The sequence below is a fragment of the Myotis nattereri genome (assembly GCF_964212035.1).
Source record: "Myotis nattereri genome assembly, chromosome: X".
Taxonomy (NCBI): Eukaryota; Metazoa; Chordata; class Mammalia; order Chiroptera; family Vespertilionidae; genus Myotis; species Myotis nattereri.
Genome location: NC_138078.1, coordinates 51309625 through 51324819, shown reverse-complemented (window position 1 = coordinate 51324819; position 15195 = coordinate 51309625). Strand labels below are relative to the sequence as shown.

General features: G+C 39.2%; 1 protein-coding gene across 1 annotated transcript in view; it reads right to left on the bottom strand.

Moving 5' to 3' along the window:
* The window catches only part of KIF4A (kinesin family member 4A), a 177614-nt gene that overhangs the window by 11401 nt on the left and 151018 nt on the right, over positions 1-15195 (bottom strand). Inside the window, exons 22-29 of the mRNA XM_081080846.1 lie at positions 13096-13251; positions 12870-12970; positions 6275-6404; positions 4783-4953; positions 3416-3523; positions 1224-1301; positions 764-862; positions 61-237 (exon numbers count right to left, since the gene is read on the bottom strand). Coding sequence (XP_080936972.1) covers positions 61-237; positions 764-862; positions 1224-1301; positions 3416-3523; positions 4783-4953; positions 6275-6404; positions 12870-12970; positions 13096-13251 — 1020 coding nt within the window. The remainder of the gene's footprint in view (positions 1-60; positions 238-763; positions 863-1223; positions 1302-3415; positions 3524-4782; positions 4954-6274; positions 6405-12869; positions 12971-13095; positions 13252-15195) is intronic.

The window sequence follows — 15195 nt, the reverse complement described above, 5'->3', positions numbered from 1 at the left end:
ATTCCCACTGGCAGCGAAGACAGACTAGAACCCCTGACAGAGATGAGAGCTGCCTCCTACCACTTGGATGTTCTTCTTGGGTATCTTAAATAATTTTGTTGGCTTCCATTCCTCATCATCCCCATCGTCAATATCACCATCCTCAGGATCATTCACAGAATTCTCTGAATAATATTTTAGATCATCGATGTCCATGCTTTGCTCCAGGAACTTTTCTTTAAAATGGGAAGGTCTTGGCTAAGAACAAAGGTTTGGAATAGTTATTTAATTAAAAAAACACACAACACATGTGGATCATATCTTCACAGTAGCTGTTGCCAGCTATCTTCCCAGAGCAGAGATTTCAGACTCCCTCAAATATACTCCACTTGGCTTTACCAATCAGAAGAAATTCTGCTTCTCCCTTTGGCCTTGCAGAGTCTTTGAAGAGACAGAAACTGCAAGGAGAGGTTGAGTAATCTGAGGAGGGAGGGACTCATGATCTGATAAGTACTTAGGGATGGACAGCTGAGTTCTGCTCTTTTACTTTGCTCCTCCTCTTCAGCTGTATTACATGTCTGTACATGGCCAAGAGTCCATCTTCCATGGAGGGAGAAGGCCTATTTCCCTCAAGACTGTCCTAGAGTTTTATCTGCGAGTCCAAAGAAAATCGAGATGCTGGAATTTGGATATTTAACCTCGCAACCTCTTCTAAAATGCGATTTTAGTGTACTCACTCCAAACCCTGGCTATGGGAAGGTATCATAGGCACTGAGCAGTTTACCTTAGGTGGGATATATTCAAAAGAAGAGTCTGGAGAGGGAAGGGTATCCTTAGGAAGATGAGGTTTCTGTTTGCTGGCTACTTGGAGGAGAGTCAGTTTCTATTTGAAAAGAAGAGAAAACGTGTATATTGCAGGGCAGCTTCTGAGAGTGTTCATGGCTCAAACATAAAGATTTCTAAGCTAGCTCAATTTGAAAGCATATTAAAGTGAGGCAGGGTAATACTAAAGTAGGTTGAAGGACTTCCACTTTACTACAAGATTAGGATTCAATTCAGAAAAGAGCAAATTAAAAAATGTGTTTATATAATTTGAAATGCACATGACTATGTCAAATGGAAACTTGATATCGACCTCATAAAGTACAGCCAAGTCATCATATTCAGGCTTTTACTCCCAAGGGTTGGCCTCAGTTGCAACAGGGTCTCCCCGGGCTTGTTCAGTGGATGGGAGGCTGTATTACCTGCTTTATGATTTCATTCTCTCGGAGAAGCTGCTTATTTTGCGCATACACTTCTTGCATCTTCTCAAGTTCTTCTTCCTATTTCCAGAGAGCACAGAGATCGGTGGGATTATTTTGGGCACTACATGTGGGGCACCAAACAACTCACAGAGATGAAAACATACTGCTGCCAAGTTGCTGGCAGCAGATGGATTTTGCACAGCAAGCACTGGCACCCAGAAAAATGCCCAATTGCCACCAGTTCCTAGGTGTCCTGAATGCAACTCTATTCCAACATCCCAAGCAGCCCTGACAGCCATCACAGAAACTATGGACTCTGCCCTACATGCCTTATTCTTTTCCATTCTCCACCCTCTCATTCCTCATTCACATCAGGAAGCTGATTAAGAAACCTATGCAGACGAGATCGGGCACGTTCAGGGTGGTATGGCCGTAGACAAAAGAAACCATCAACAAAACAATGAGAAAACCCACTGTGTGGGAAAACATATTTGCCAATGTCATATCTGATAAGGGCCTAATCTCCAAAATTTATAGGGAACTCATACAACTTAACAAAAGGAAGATAAACAATCCAATCAAAAAATGGGCAAAGGACCTAAATAGACACCTTTCAAAAGAGGACATTCAGAAAGCCAAGAGACATATGAAAACATGCTCAAAGTCACTAATCATCCGAGAGATGCAAATCAAAACAACAATGAGGTACCATCTCACACCTATCAGAATCACTATCATCAACAAATCAACAAACGACAAGTGCTGGAGAGGATGTGGAGAAAAAGGAACACTTGTGCACTGCTGGTGAGAATGCAGACTGGTGCAGCCACTATGGAAGACAGTATGGCGTTTCCTTAAAAAACTGAAAATGGAACTCCCATTTGACCCTGTGATCCCACTTCTAGGAATATATCCCAAGAAACCAGAAACACCAATCAGAAAGGATATATGCACCCCTATGTTCATAGCAGCACAATTCACCATAGCTAAGATCTGGAAACAGCCTAAGTGCCCATCAGTAGATGAATGGATTAGAAAACTGTGGTACATCTACACGATGGAATACTATGCTTCTCTAAAAAGGAAGGAACTCTTACCATTTGCAACGTCATGGATGGAACTGGAGACCATTATGCTAAGTGAAATAAGCCAGTCAATGAAGGAAACATACCACATGATCTCACTCATTCATGGATAATAGAGACCATTATAAACTTTTGAACAATAATAGATACAGAGGCAGAGCTGCCTCAAACAGATTGTCAAACTGCAGCAGGAAGGCCGGGGAGGGTTGGGGGGCAGGAGGTAGGGGGGTAAGAGATCAACTAAAGGACTTGTATGCATGCATATAAGCATAACCAATGGACATAAGACACTGGGGCATAGGGGAGGCTGGGGGACTGTCTAGGGCGGGGTGATAAAATGGACACATATGTAATACCCTTTGTAATACTTTAAGCAATTAAAAAAATAAAAATAAAAATAAAAGATTCTAGAACAAAGAAAAAAAAAAAAGAAACCTATGCAGACAACTGTTTCTCTGAAGTCAGAGATGCTTTTGGTCATCCTTCTCAACACAGACTAGGCAGTTTATTTGCTACTCTAATAATAAGCCTGATTAAACTTCCTGGCATTTAAGACAACCAGATTCATGCATACGACCTTAACTATACTTTGGTTATATCTTTGATGGGAGGTACCAAGAAAACCCTAGAGACTGATGGATCAGGAAAAAGATTCTAAGTTGGATAAAATAGTGCTCTGATATGCTAGTAAGGGTGTGGTGTTCCCAGCCTCTGGAAGAAATTTAGACCCTAGGCATTTTATAAATATGTCAAGTCTCAGCTCAGAAGAACAGGCTCAGGAAGAGACAGCTCAATGTCCCTAGGAGTCTACTGGATGTTTTAATTTTCTCAACTATTTAGAGCTCATGTTGAGGCAAAGAATCAGGAGGCCTCAGAGTCTGGTATTGAGTATGCACCGTCATTTCTGTACCAAAAAGGAGGTTATTCTATGTGTGGCTACATTCTAAATACCTTAAATTGATCAACTAGGGCCAAAAAGCAGTAGAGGCTGCCATTATCAACCCTGTTTAACACCTAATTGCTCTCTGCTGTAAGTACAATGGTCTAAATCAGATAATTCTGTCAGGCCCTCGGAACCCATCTCTGGAAACCTTTGCCTCATTATACCTGACACTTCAGTGTGCTCCGCAGCTGTTGTTTCTTTTCACTGACTGACACTTCTGGCTGCTTCTCTGCCATCTGGCTTTGCTGCAACTGGCTGAGAAGGTACAACACCTAGAGAAAGATACAACCCAATGTGACCAAATAAAAATAAGACAAAAAAGGAAATTGGGCTCAGTCCAAGCAGTGATCAGATTGACTCCTCTGTGATTTAGCGGAACTGTTCTCTCTCTCTCTCTTTTTAAATCCTCAACTGAGGATATGTTTTTTACTGATTTTTAGAGAGAGAAGAAGGGATGGGGGGAGAAACAACATGTGATCAGTTGCCTCCCAGACGTGCCCCAATGGGGGATGGAACTTGAAACCTAGTTATGTGCCATGACCGGGAATCAAACCCACAACCAACTGAGCCACCTGGCTGGGGCTAAACTGTTCTCTTTTGCTCTCATGGCTTGAAGTAGTAAGAAGCAAGCACAATTGCATAGTTTACCAGGCATGTTAATCTTAATACCAAAATGGAGGCTAAGATCTCTTGTCACTGGTATGTATAAACTTAGACAAGTCATTCATTTCTCTTCGTTTCAGGTTTCTTATCTGCAAAATTTGGAAAAGACTATATGGTCTTTTTTTATTGCTCAGAAAACTTTTTATAAAAGCAGCTTTCTAGCTTTTAAGGTTGTTTCCAGTGTTAGATTTGCAAACCCAGAGTTGTTTGGTGAATGAAAATCTGAAAGCGCTCATCTCACGGAGCTTGTATATTTAAGGAGCAAATGACTGGAATTCTAGGTCAACCGGGATTTGGTACCTGAAGACTTTGGAGAGTAGCTGGAGAACCATTTCTTATTTTGTGAATAACCTTAACTGCTTTAAATTTTGTTTCCTATAAATGTGTAGCCCAAACTTCATTTGTTCTAGCATTGGGGTGCTCTCTTGATCATCTGAGTATCCCAAATATCCAATTCTATTTTTTAGAGGCAAACCTTGAGTAAAGACTGACCCCTTTGGCATAGCTTATAAGGCCTCTATGACCTTAATTCTGCTTAGGTGTGAAATACAGGCTATTCAGATGCCAGTTCTTCCATTTACTGTGTGACCTTGAGCATGTTAACTGTTGGAACACAAGGCCTGGGCAAGGTCCTGAGGGGGAGGGTGGCACACAGGAGCTCAGGGGCAGGGGGCATCAGGGAACCTGCCTCAGAGTTGTCGAACTAGGACGGAACATGAACAGACCCCTCCCCGCACTGCCCAAACTAGGTGCTCCAGCTACATGGTCTTTTCAAGGAAACATCATATCCCCCACTATCTTTTAAAACTAACAACAGAAAGCAATGATGGTTTATTCCTCAGTATAGCTTCTCGGCTTGCTAGTTTACCTTCTCTTGGTGCTGTTGCTCCATTCTGAACAGCTCTGCCTGTAACTCTGTCTCTTTTTCAGCAATATGATTCCGTTCCTCAAACAGCATCTTCTGCATGTCAGCACAGCTGGCCTTGTTCTGTTTCAGATTGCTTTCAAGCTTGCTGACCTGTATCTTGGAGGAGACCAGCTGGAAAAGTTAAAAGAAGAACATTTTCTTTGAAGAATGGCCACCTTTCCCCATTCATTAGGCAGACAAATGTCTGCTTTCTTGAAATGGGCTAAGAAAAGTTCCTCCATGTCCAAGTCCATTCTTATGTTTTCATGACATATGGATTCTACCATTGAACAGTAACAACACTACTCAGGCCAAGAGCCAATATTTCTGTTGAGGTAGATAACTTAAAGCTAGAAGTCATCACTGAGGTCATTCAATCTCTTGCCCTGCTTCGGCAAGAATAAACCCAACATGAACAGTAGCTGACAACTCCATATGTAAGAAGTTCTTCCTTAATTTTAAAGAGAAAATCAAAAGACACACCCTTACGGCCAATTACGTCCCATCTCAGAATGTCTGTGTTCACATGCTGAAACTCGTAGACACGTTAGCTGAGACTGTAGATCTGGCTCTTCAGGCTAGATTGATATCTTATGCTGGCCTAGTTATATATTCTCTATTAGCTCGGATGGCGAACATCATAAACACCAGTGCTCGTAAGACTAATGAGAATTTCTTTAGTAAGATAAATCTGCTACCCCAACACAAAATGTAAAAGCATTGCTCAAACTTGCAGAATCGGAGGAGTTTGTAAGCTTGTCTTAATAAAAAATGCCTTAATCACCAGAGGTGACCAACTTTAATTCCTCTTGTGACAATGTAAGATGATAGACTATTTTAAGGTCAGTGAAGATGCATTTTCTTTAAGAAAAATCTCTGTATGCCAGTGATTAATTTGTTTGTCCTAGATTGTATCTTAAACTTTTTTTTATTGTTGTTAATCCTCACCCAAAAATATTTTTCCATTGATCTTTTTTAAAGAGAGTGGGAGAGTAAAAGAGAGAAACATCGATGTGAGAGAAACACATCAATTGGTTGCTTACTGCACCATGCCCTGACCAGGGCCTGGGCCGGGGAGGAGCCTGCAACCAAGGTATGTGCCCTTGACCAGAATCAAACACGGGACCCTTTGGTCCACAGGCTGACACTCTATCCACTGAACCAAACTGGCTAGGGCTTAAACTTTTACAATATGGGTGTTTTAAAAAGTACTATAGTATAATAGTTTAAGTAGTGGCCTATTATGGCATCCTGATCTTTTCCTAATAATAAGAGCAAACATTTATTGAGCATTTGCTCACACCAACTTTTACCCATAAAACTATTTCTCTAATGTTAGTGTTATTGCAGTTTTTATCTTATAAAATGACACAATGACAGTATTCCAGGCTAACATCTTATTTCAATCTACCAAGCCAGATCCCTAATTGCTGGTAGGAAGAGTAATATTTACTTCTCCAATTAAATATTTCATTGCACACTTGGCTTCCAGAATGGTAGCAATATTCTCCCAGCGATGTTTTGGCCTGTCTTCACTTTCTGCATCCAGTAGCTTCTGCTGAAGGTCAGCAATCTGAGCACTCCTGCAAGGAAAGAAACAGTGAGCCTTATTACCAGTAGTCTCAACACCCAGGACAGGGGAAGAGTTCTGAGGAGAAACTTCAAATAGTTTTATGGAAGGAGGTATCAGTTAAATATCATTTAAATAATGATTTAGTCATCTGGTTAGAATGTATGCTCAGCATCTGTGGGATATACAGTAGCTCAAATCCTGTTACAAAGAGACTCCAAAGACCATCCAAATGGTTTCATTTTATTAAATACTGGTTTAAATAAATGGATCATATATGGGACTTGGAAAGATTTGTTTTAGTAAGGCTTGTTAGTAGTGCATTGACTGTAATGTGACTTGTCTCAAGGCCACATAAGCTCAGATTATGATATGGTGGCTCACCTATACAAGAAGATTCAGGTTGGAGACTGGAAGAAAAAAAAAACGCTTCAAAATAACAAACACGTGGATGCCTTTTGCTGGCACTGAATACCAACTTGATACCTATGGTTGGTGTAGTGAGAGGTTATCTTGAAGTGTTTGCCACGAGACTGAGAAGCTTCTGAGAAGACAAGATACCCTGCCTGATCCTGGTTATAGCTTCCAGATACTTTCTGATCGAGTATGGTCTGAGACCAAGATTGACACGATATTTTAGTTTCATTAATAGCTTTCTTCTTAAATTTGCTATGTGACCAGTGAGAGGGAGCACACTAGCATGTGCATAACATGCAGTGCTATGTAAGGTACTATAAAGAAGATGGGACCCTAACCGGTTTGGCTCAGTATATAGAGCATTGGCCCACGGACTGAAGGGTCCCAGGTTCGATTCTGGTCAAAGGCATATACCTTGGCTGCAGGCTCGATCCCCAGTAGGGGGCATGCAGGAGGCAGCTGATCGATGTTTCTCTCCCATCAATATTTCTACCTCTCTATCCCTCTCCCTTCCTCTCTGTAAAATCAATAATATATATATATATATATATATATATAGATATATATATATAGATATATATACACATACATACATATATATGTGTGTATGTATGTGTGTATATATCTATCTATATATCTATATCTATATCTATATCTATATCTATATCTATCTATCTATCTATCTATCTATCTATATATATATATGAAGATGGGTACCGAAATAACCTAACATGGCAGTTCTCAAATTTAGGTCTCAGGACTTCTTTACACTCTTAAAAAGCATTGAGGGACATGACCACAAAACATTTTCCCAATAGGTTTTCTTTCTGCTATGTTGGTAGCATTCAGCCTATTGGGAACATTTAAAAAAGAAAAAGGCATTGAGGACCTAAGAAGTTCCATTCATATACACATTATACCTACAGCATTAGAAAGTAAAACTGAGAAATATTAAATATTTATTAATTCATTTAAAAATAAAAATTCACCTACATTTTATGGAAGAAAAACATTAAAAAAAACAAAAAATAATTTAGTGAGAAGACGGATTATTTTTCACTTTTACAAAGCTCTATAATATCTGGCTTAGTAGAAGACACCTAGATTCACACATCTCCCTCTGCATTCAGTCTTTGTTGATGTAAATGAAGACAATCTGGCCTCACATGGATATGTAGGTGGATAAAGGAGGAGCATTTTAATAGCCTTTTCAGATAATTGTGGCTATTCTGCTTTGAGAATAACACCAAAAGCCTACAAGTGGTAGCTCCTTTAAAGTTAGTTGAAAAGTGGAATCTGAAGAAAAAACAAAACAAAACAAAACAAAGTGGAATATGAAACCATTATTAATAAACATTTCATACTCTCTTACATTAATATCCATTGGTCTAATTTGAAATCTGAATAGGTCTTTTACCCATACATGATTCTGTAACATGCCATTTGGACAATGCTGAGGCATGTAGAGCCTCCAAATATTAACACATTTCTTTATACAGTATAGAAAAATCATATTTGTTTTTTTATATTTTATTTATTATTTATTTATTTATTTATTTATTTATTTATTTATTTATTTTTACAGAGAGGAAGGGAAAGGGATAGAGAGTTAGAAACATTGATGAGAGAGAAACATCGATCAGTGCCTCTTGCACACCCCCTACTGGGGATTTGTCCACAACCAAGGTACATGCCCTTGACCCAAATCGAACCTGAGACCCTTGAGTCTGCAGGCCGATGCTCTAGCCACTGAGCCAAACTGGTTAGGGCCATATTTGTTAATATCCCTACTGGTCTCATTAGAAAAGTTATGAAAAACTGTCAAGCTCACAGTAGCAGATACACATTTTCCAAAATTCTGACTGTCTCTTGAAAATTCAAGTTTTTCTCTGGTGACAAACACTGTCAGCTGTTTTCCTTGAAGCGACAGTCTCTCTCCATTCATTTCTGAGAAATGTCTGCCACGTACCCAAGTTTGTCTGGTCTGTCGGTCTGTCAGTCATTCTTTCAAGTAGAAATGAAGTTCTATGCACAGAGGTCTGCTGTCCACCCTCCCAGCGCCAACCGCCTTTCCTGGAGACAACACCACACCCCTGCACGCTGCACACGCGCTGTGCTCTTCCCACTCCGTCACACATACCAAAAAGGGCTGAACTCTAGGGTGAAGATTTCATGAAACGAACACTTTTTACTGCTTTCTCAAAGCCACTCTTAAGTGAGACTCACTTTTTAAATCTGTGAGTGTGTGGTGGCGATGTATTCAGTGACCACTGCTACAGATTGGTACCACTGCTTCTGTGCAAGCTGTCACCAGTTTTGTCCACTGTTGCTTTTGTACTATCATGGCAAATAGCATCTTAATGTTATTATGAAAATAGTTTTGATCAGATTCCCTGAAAGGGTCTCAGAGACCCCCAGGAGTTTTCAGACTACACTTTGACAACCCTGGTCTAATATGTAGTCCTTTCCTTCAAAGGCTTACAGTCTTTCTAGATTGACAAGACTAGTAAACATAAAACAGCTAATAAATATAAAGATAACATATGTCATCTGTATCACGATTGAGTACTATAAGTTCTGAAGGAGGTTAGAGAAGAGGGAGATTAGTGAGGGATGAAGGGTCAGGGTAGGCTTCTTAGAAGAGGTGGGCCAGAACACTTCAGAGTTGTCCATCATAAGCCCTTTCCTGTCATCTCTGACAATTTATAACCCTTGGCTATTTCAAAATTTAGTTTATGCCTCATAAATTTTAGGAAAATTCTCTTGATTAAACTCACCTCTGTCCGATTGCCCTCTACTCGGCACTTGCCCTACATTTAAGTAATCATTTACTTATGCCCAGTGTTATGCAGGTAAATGTTTAACAACCAGCACTTAAAAAACCAGACCTGTTTCCAAATCTTAGCTATTGTAAATTGTGCTGCTATGCACATAGGGGTGCATATATCCTTTCTGATTGGTGTTTCTAGTTTCTTGGGATATATTTCTAGAAGTGGGATTACTGGGTCAAATGGCAGTTCCATTTTTAAATTTTTGAGGAAATGCCATACTGTTTTCCACAATGGCTGCACCAGTCTGCATTCCCACCAGCAGTGAAGGAAGGTTCCTTTTTCTCCGCATCCTCTCCAGCACTTGTCATTTGTTAATTTGTTGATGTTAGCCATTCTGACAGGTGTGAGATGATACCGCATTGTTGTTTTGATTTGCATCTCTAGGATGATTTAGTGACTTTGAGCATGTTTGCATGTCTCTTGGCTTTTTGAATGTCCTCTTTCGAAAAGTGTCTATTTAGGTCCTTTACCCATTTTTTATTGGGATGTTTATCTTCCTTTTGTTAAGCTGTATGAGTTCCCTGTAAATGTTGGAGATTAAACCCTTATCAGAGATAACATTGGCAAATATGTTCTCCCATGCAGTGGGCTCTCTACTCATTTTGTTGATGGTTTCTTTTGCTGTGCAAAAGCTTTTTATTTTGATGTAGTCCCATTTGTTTATTTTCTCCTTAGTCTCTCTTGCCCTAGGATCTGTGTCTGTAAAGATATTGCTACGACATATGTCTGCAATTTTGCGCCTATGAGTCTTGTAGGGTTTTTATGGTTTCCCATCTTACATTCAAGTTCTTTAGCCATTTTGAGTTTGTTTTTGTGTATGGTGTAAGTTGGTGATCTAGTTTCATTTGTTTGCATGTATCTGACTAAATTTCCCAGCACCATTTATTAAAGAGGCTGCTTTGACTCCAGTGTATGCTCTTGCCTCCTTTGTCAAATATTAATTGAGAATAATGGCTTGGGTCAACCCAGTAATACCACTTCTAGGAATATATCCCAAGAAAACAGAAACATCAATCAGAAAGGATATATGCACTCCTATGTTCATAGCAGCACAATTTACAATAGCTAAGATTTGGAAACAGCCTAAATGCCCATCAGCAGATGAGTGGATTAGAAAACTATGGTACACCTACACAATGGAATACTACGCTGCTATAAAAAAAGAAGGTATTCTTACCATTTACGACAGCATGGATGGAACTGGAGAGCATTATGCTAAGTGAAATAAGCCAGGCAGTGAAAGAAAAATACCACATGATCTCACTCATTTATGGATAATAAAGAACATTATAATCTAATGAACAAAAAGATAGATACAGAGGCAGAGAAGCATTAAATAGACTGTCAAGTTACAGCGGGAAGGCTGGGGAGTGTTGCGGGGGGTAAGAGATTGAAGGACTTATATGCATGCATAGAAGCATCACCAATGGACACAAGACACTGGGGGTGGGGGTGGGGTAAGGGCATGTGCTGGGGGGTAGGGGAGGCCAGGGGAAGGTCAATGGGGTAAAAAAGGAGACATATGTACTACTATTTGTAATACTTTAAACAAGAAAATAAAATTAAAAAAAAACACACACACAAAAAACAAAAAATAAACCAGACCTGATTTGTAGCTTTTGCTAGTTTCTGTTGTGTAAATCCTCTCACCATAACCAATTGTAAGCTATCAATGGCTTACAATATTCCTGAAATTTTAACAAATTATTCTTTCACATTATACTATTTCCACTTGAGAGTAAGGGTGATGCCATCTATTTTTTCTATATATACCAACTGCACCTAGTGCAGCACAAAGCAGAAACTCAAATGCTGAGTGACTTATAGATGTATCCAAAGATGAACACTAGTGTGTATTGCTAAAAACAAATTAAATGACCTCCAAGCTCTTCTGGGCAATAAAATTCTATTATCTTAAGAAATTTATAATGTCTAAGTTCTGATCCTCCTAAAAATACATTTAAAAAAAGAGAAGAACATTCATTGAGCAGTTCTACTATGTCAACTACTGTACTGTTATGTACTTTACTTACTAATCTCATTTAATGCTCATAATCACTTTACCTGTACGTTCTATTCTATCTACTTTGCTGTTGATTTCTAAAGTTCTCCTCCTTGTTGCTTTTGTAATTAAAAAAATATTTTTATTGATTTCAGAGACAGGAAGGGAGAGGGAGACAGAGATAAAAACATCAATGATGAGATAGAAACATCATTGATCAGCTGACTCCTGCACACAGACCCACTAGGGATCGAGCTGCAACCCGGGCATGTGCCCTGACTGGGAATTGAATCATGACCTCCTGGTTCATAGGTCAATGCTCAACCACTGAGCCACATCATGCTGTTGTTGCTCTTCTGAGATCATTTCTTAGGTTCCTCTAAAGTTTTGTTTTTAGTCAGTTCCACATTTCAGAGATATTACTGCATCAAAAATTGTGGTGCAGCTTAAAGAGCATGGGCTTTGGAGTTAGATAGCCCAAGTTCCAAATCCCAACTCTATATAATCTATAGCAAATATATTAAAATCTGTGAACTTCAGATCTCTAAAGTAAGAAGAATCATACATACCTCATAAGTTATATACCTCATAGGGAAGGACTGAATGAGAAAATGTATCTAACTTATCTAGTGATTGAAAGGGCGAGGACTACGCCCTCCATCTTGCCCCAGGGTAAGGGCTATGCCCTCCATCTTACCTTGGATCCTCCATTTTTGGGCAGCCATGTGCTCAGCAAGGCTTCTTGAAGCCCAAGCATCTGCTAGCCACACCCAGGACTTCTTTAAGCTAACCAATGACAATCAAGGGAAGTGCGCACCATAGATATGACCACATCCTGTGTAACAAGACACCGACTTGCGCCTGGCCAATCGGCAGGGCCCACAGTCGTTTCTCCTCCCCTTACTCCAACCCCCTATAAAACCCCTCTTCCCACAGGGCTAGCTCTCTCTCTGCCACTTGCTGCTGCGTCAGTAAGGAGGGTAGGGGAGCCAAGCCCCGGCTTGAATAAAGACTCTTATGCTTTTGCATCGGACATGGCTGGCTCCCTGGTGTGGTTTCTTGGGGATCCTGAAATCTGGGCATAACAGTGATGTGTATATTTTTTTAAAAAAATTGCTACTTTCTCTTGTTTCTCCACCATCATAAACCTTTTGAATCACTGGACTAGCATGTTCTATTTTGACTCCAGGCATACATTTTTATAATGCCTTACAGACAGTCCCATTACCTGAGTTCTATTTCAGTCTCTAGGCTTTCAATCTGCTTTGTAATGGAATCCTCTGATTCAGAAACTTGACCATGAAGTTCAGCAACTGAGAATGTGCGCCTCTGTAAAAAAGAATAGTGGGAATGAGGGTGAAGTACTCGAAGGAAAGTAATCCTCCAAAGCAGTGAGTGTGTCTGGGGAGTACAGAGTCTGATAATTGGTCAAATATTTCCATAAGGGCACTTACCCGGAATTTAGAAGGTAGATTCTCCCCAGATTCCTTTTGTTCTTTGAGTTGAGCCAGATCCTGAGCCAGGATCTTTCTATCTTCAAGAAGGTCATTAAGATGGCGTTTGGCTTCCTCAGTACTGACCATAACCTCAATTTCATTTCCAAGCCAACTCTAGAAGAGTAATCAGGTGATGTTGGGTTAAGGATGCAGTTTCTCTGGCCCATGGGCTAGATTCAGTTCCAGACTTAATTTTCCTCAGACCAGAGCTCAAGTAACTAAGGGTGTCCCAAAATTCACACAAGAAGTAATTTTGATAGAAAACACAGGTTTATAATTAAAAATTGTAAATTTTTTATTGATTCATAAAGTATACAGTATAGGGTTATGTATAGAATAGCATATCGGGTAAATGGATTATCATGTCTCGATAGTGAGCACCATTAACTGTTATTGCCTGAGCAGCCACATTTTCGAAGAAGAATGGTCCGATGATGCCTCCAGCCCAAAATCCGCACCAAACAGTGACACACTGTGGATGCATTTGTTTCTCAACAATCACTCGTGGATTTTCTGAACCCCAAATGAAACAATTTTGTCGATTAACCAAGCCATCAAGATGAAAATGAGTCTCATCGCTGAAGATGATTTTGTCAGAAAAACCAGCATCCACTTGTTGTTGTTCCATAATCCATTCAAAGAACTCTATTCACTGTGTGTGGTCAGTAGGCTTCAGTTCTTGAGTCAATTGAACTTTGTAAGCATGAAGATGCAAATCTTTCGTGAGAATACACTGTAGAGAGCTTCTCAAAATGTCCAATTCTTGACCACGGTGCCGAATTAATGTCCCTGGACTCTCAGCAACACTTTCACGAACTGTGAACTGCTTCGATGTTTTGTGTTGAACGACTTGTTGAAGGACGGCCAGAGTGTTTAAGATCATTAATTGATCCAGTCTTCCTAAATTTTTTAATTAATGTCTTTACAGTTGATGAAGTTAAATCACTATTCGGACCATATTTTGCACGAAAATTGCGAACAGTAGCTGCCAAACCTTCATTATTTTTAAAATATTGCGTAACAATGGAAACACGTTGTTCTTTCATGTACCGCTCCATTTTTAATAACCCTGAACTGTCAGTTGTCACGCTATCTTTTTTTTTCGTTGGCAACACTTTACAGCACAAATGACGTAAAATTCAAATCTTGCGTGAATTTTGGGACACCCTTTAGAAGTAAGATTTCCATTTGTACCTACACTCACCAAAAGTTCCAACAGGTCTCCAAAAGCCTTTACAGGAATATCCTAAAAGGTCACAATAAAGAGACTTTCTGCAGAAAATCTTCAGATATTCTACATTTCTCTGTACTCTGTCTTATCTTCTCCATTTTTCCCTTAACCTTTGTCCTTATCTAGTCATGATATAGAATTAAAGTATATTTTGACTGCCTGTTATATTTAGTAAATAGATATCCATTCTTAATCTTTAACGATGAATGAAATATATCAAGCAAACAAAATGAACTAAATTCAGTTTTTAAAAAAGGACCATCCCTGAGAACACTTTCACATCAGAAGATATACCACAATAAGAGTAATCAAAAGAAAGCTGGAGTGGATATATTAATATCAGGTAATATAGAATTCACATTAAAGAATATTACCAAGGATTAAAAAAGGTGATTTCATAATGGTAAAGGAGTTAATTATTCAAGAGAATTTAATCCTCTAATAAAACACCAAAGTATGTGAAACAAAATGAGACAATATGGAATTATAAAAATACTCAAGTGATCCAAAAAGAAGCCAGAAAACAAGGAAAAACTGAATGAAGAACAGATAGGAAAAATAGAAAACAAATAGCAAGATGAAATATTCATATCTGCCAATTGTAAGATTAGATTTAAAAAACCAGACCCAACTACATGCTGCCTACACAAATCACACTTTAAAAGTGAAGGCACAACTTTTACCCTTTGTGACAGCATGGATGGACCTGGGGAGTATTATTCATGCTAAGCGAAATAAGCCAGTCAGAGAAAGACAAATACCATATGATCTCACTAATATGTGGAATCTAATGAACAAAATAAACTGATGAACAAAATGGAACCAGA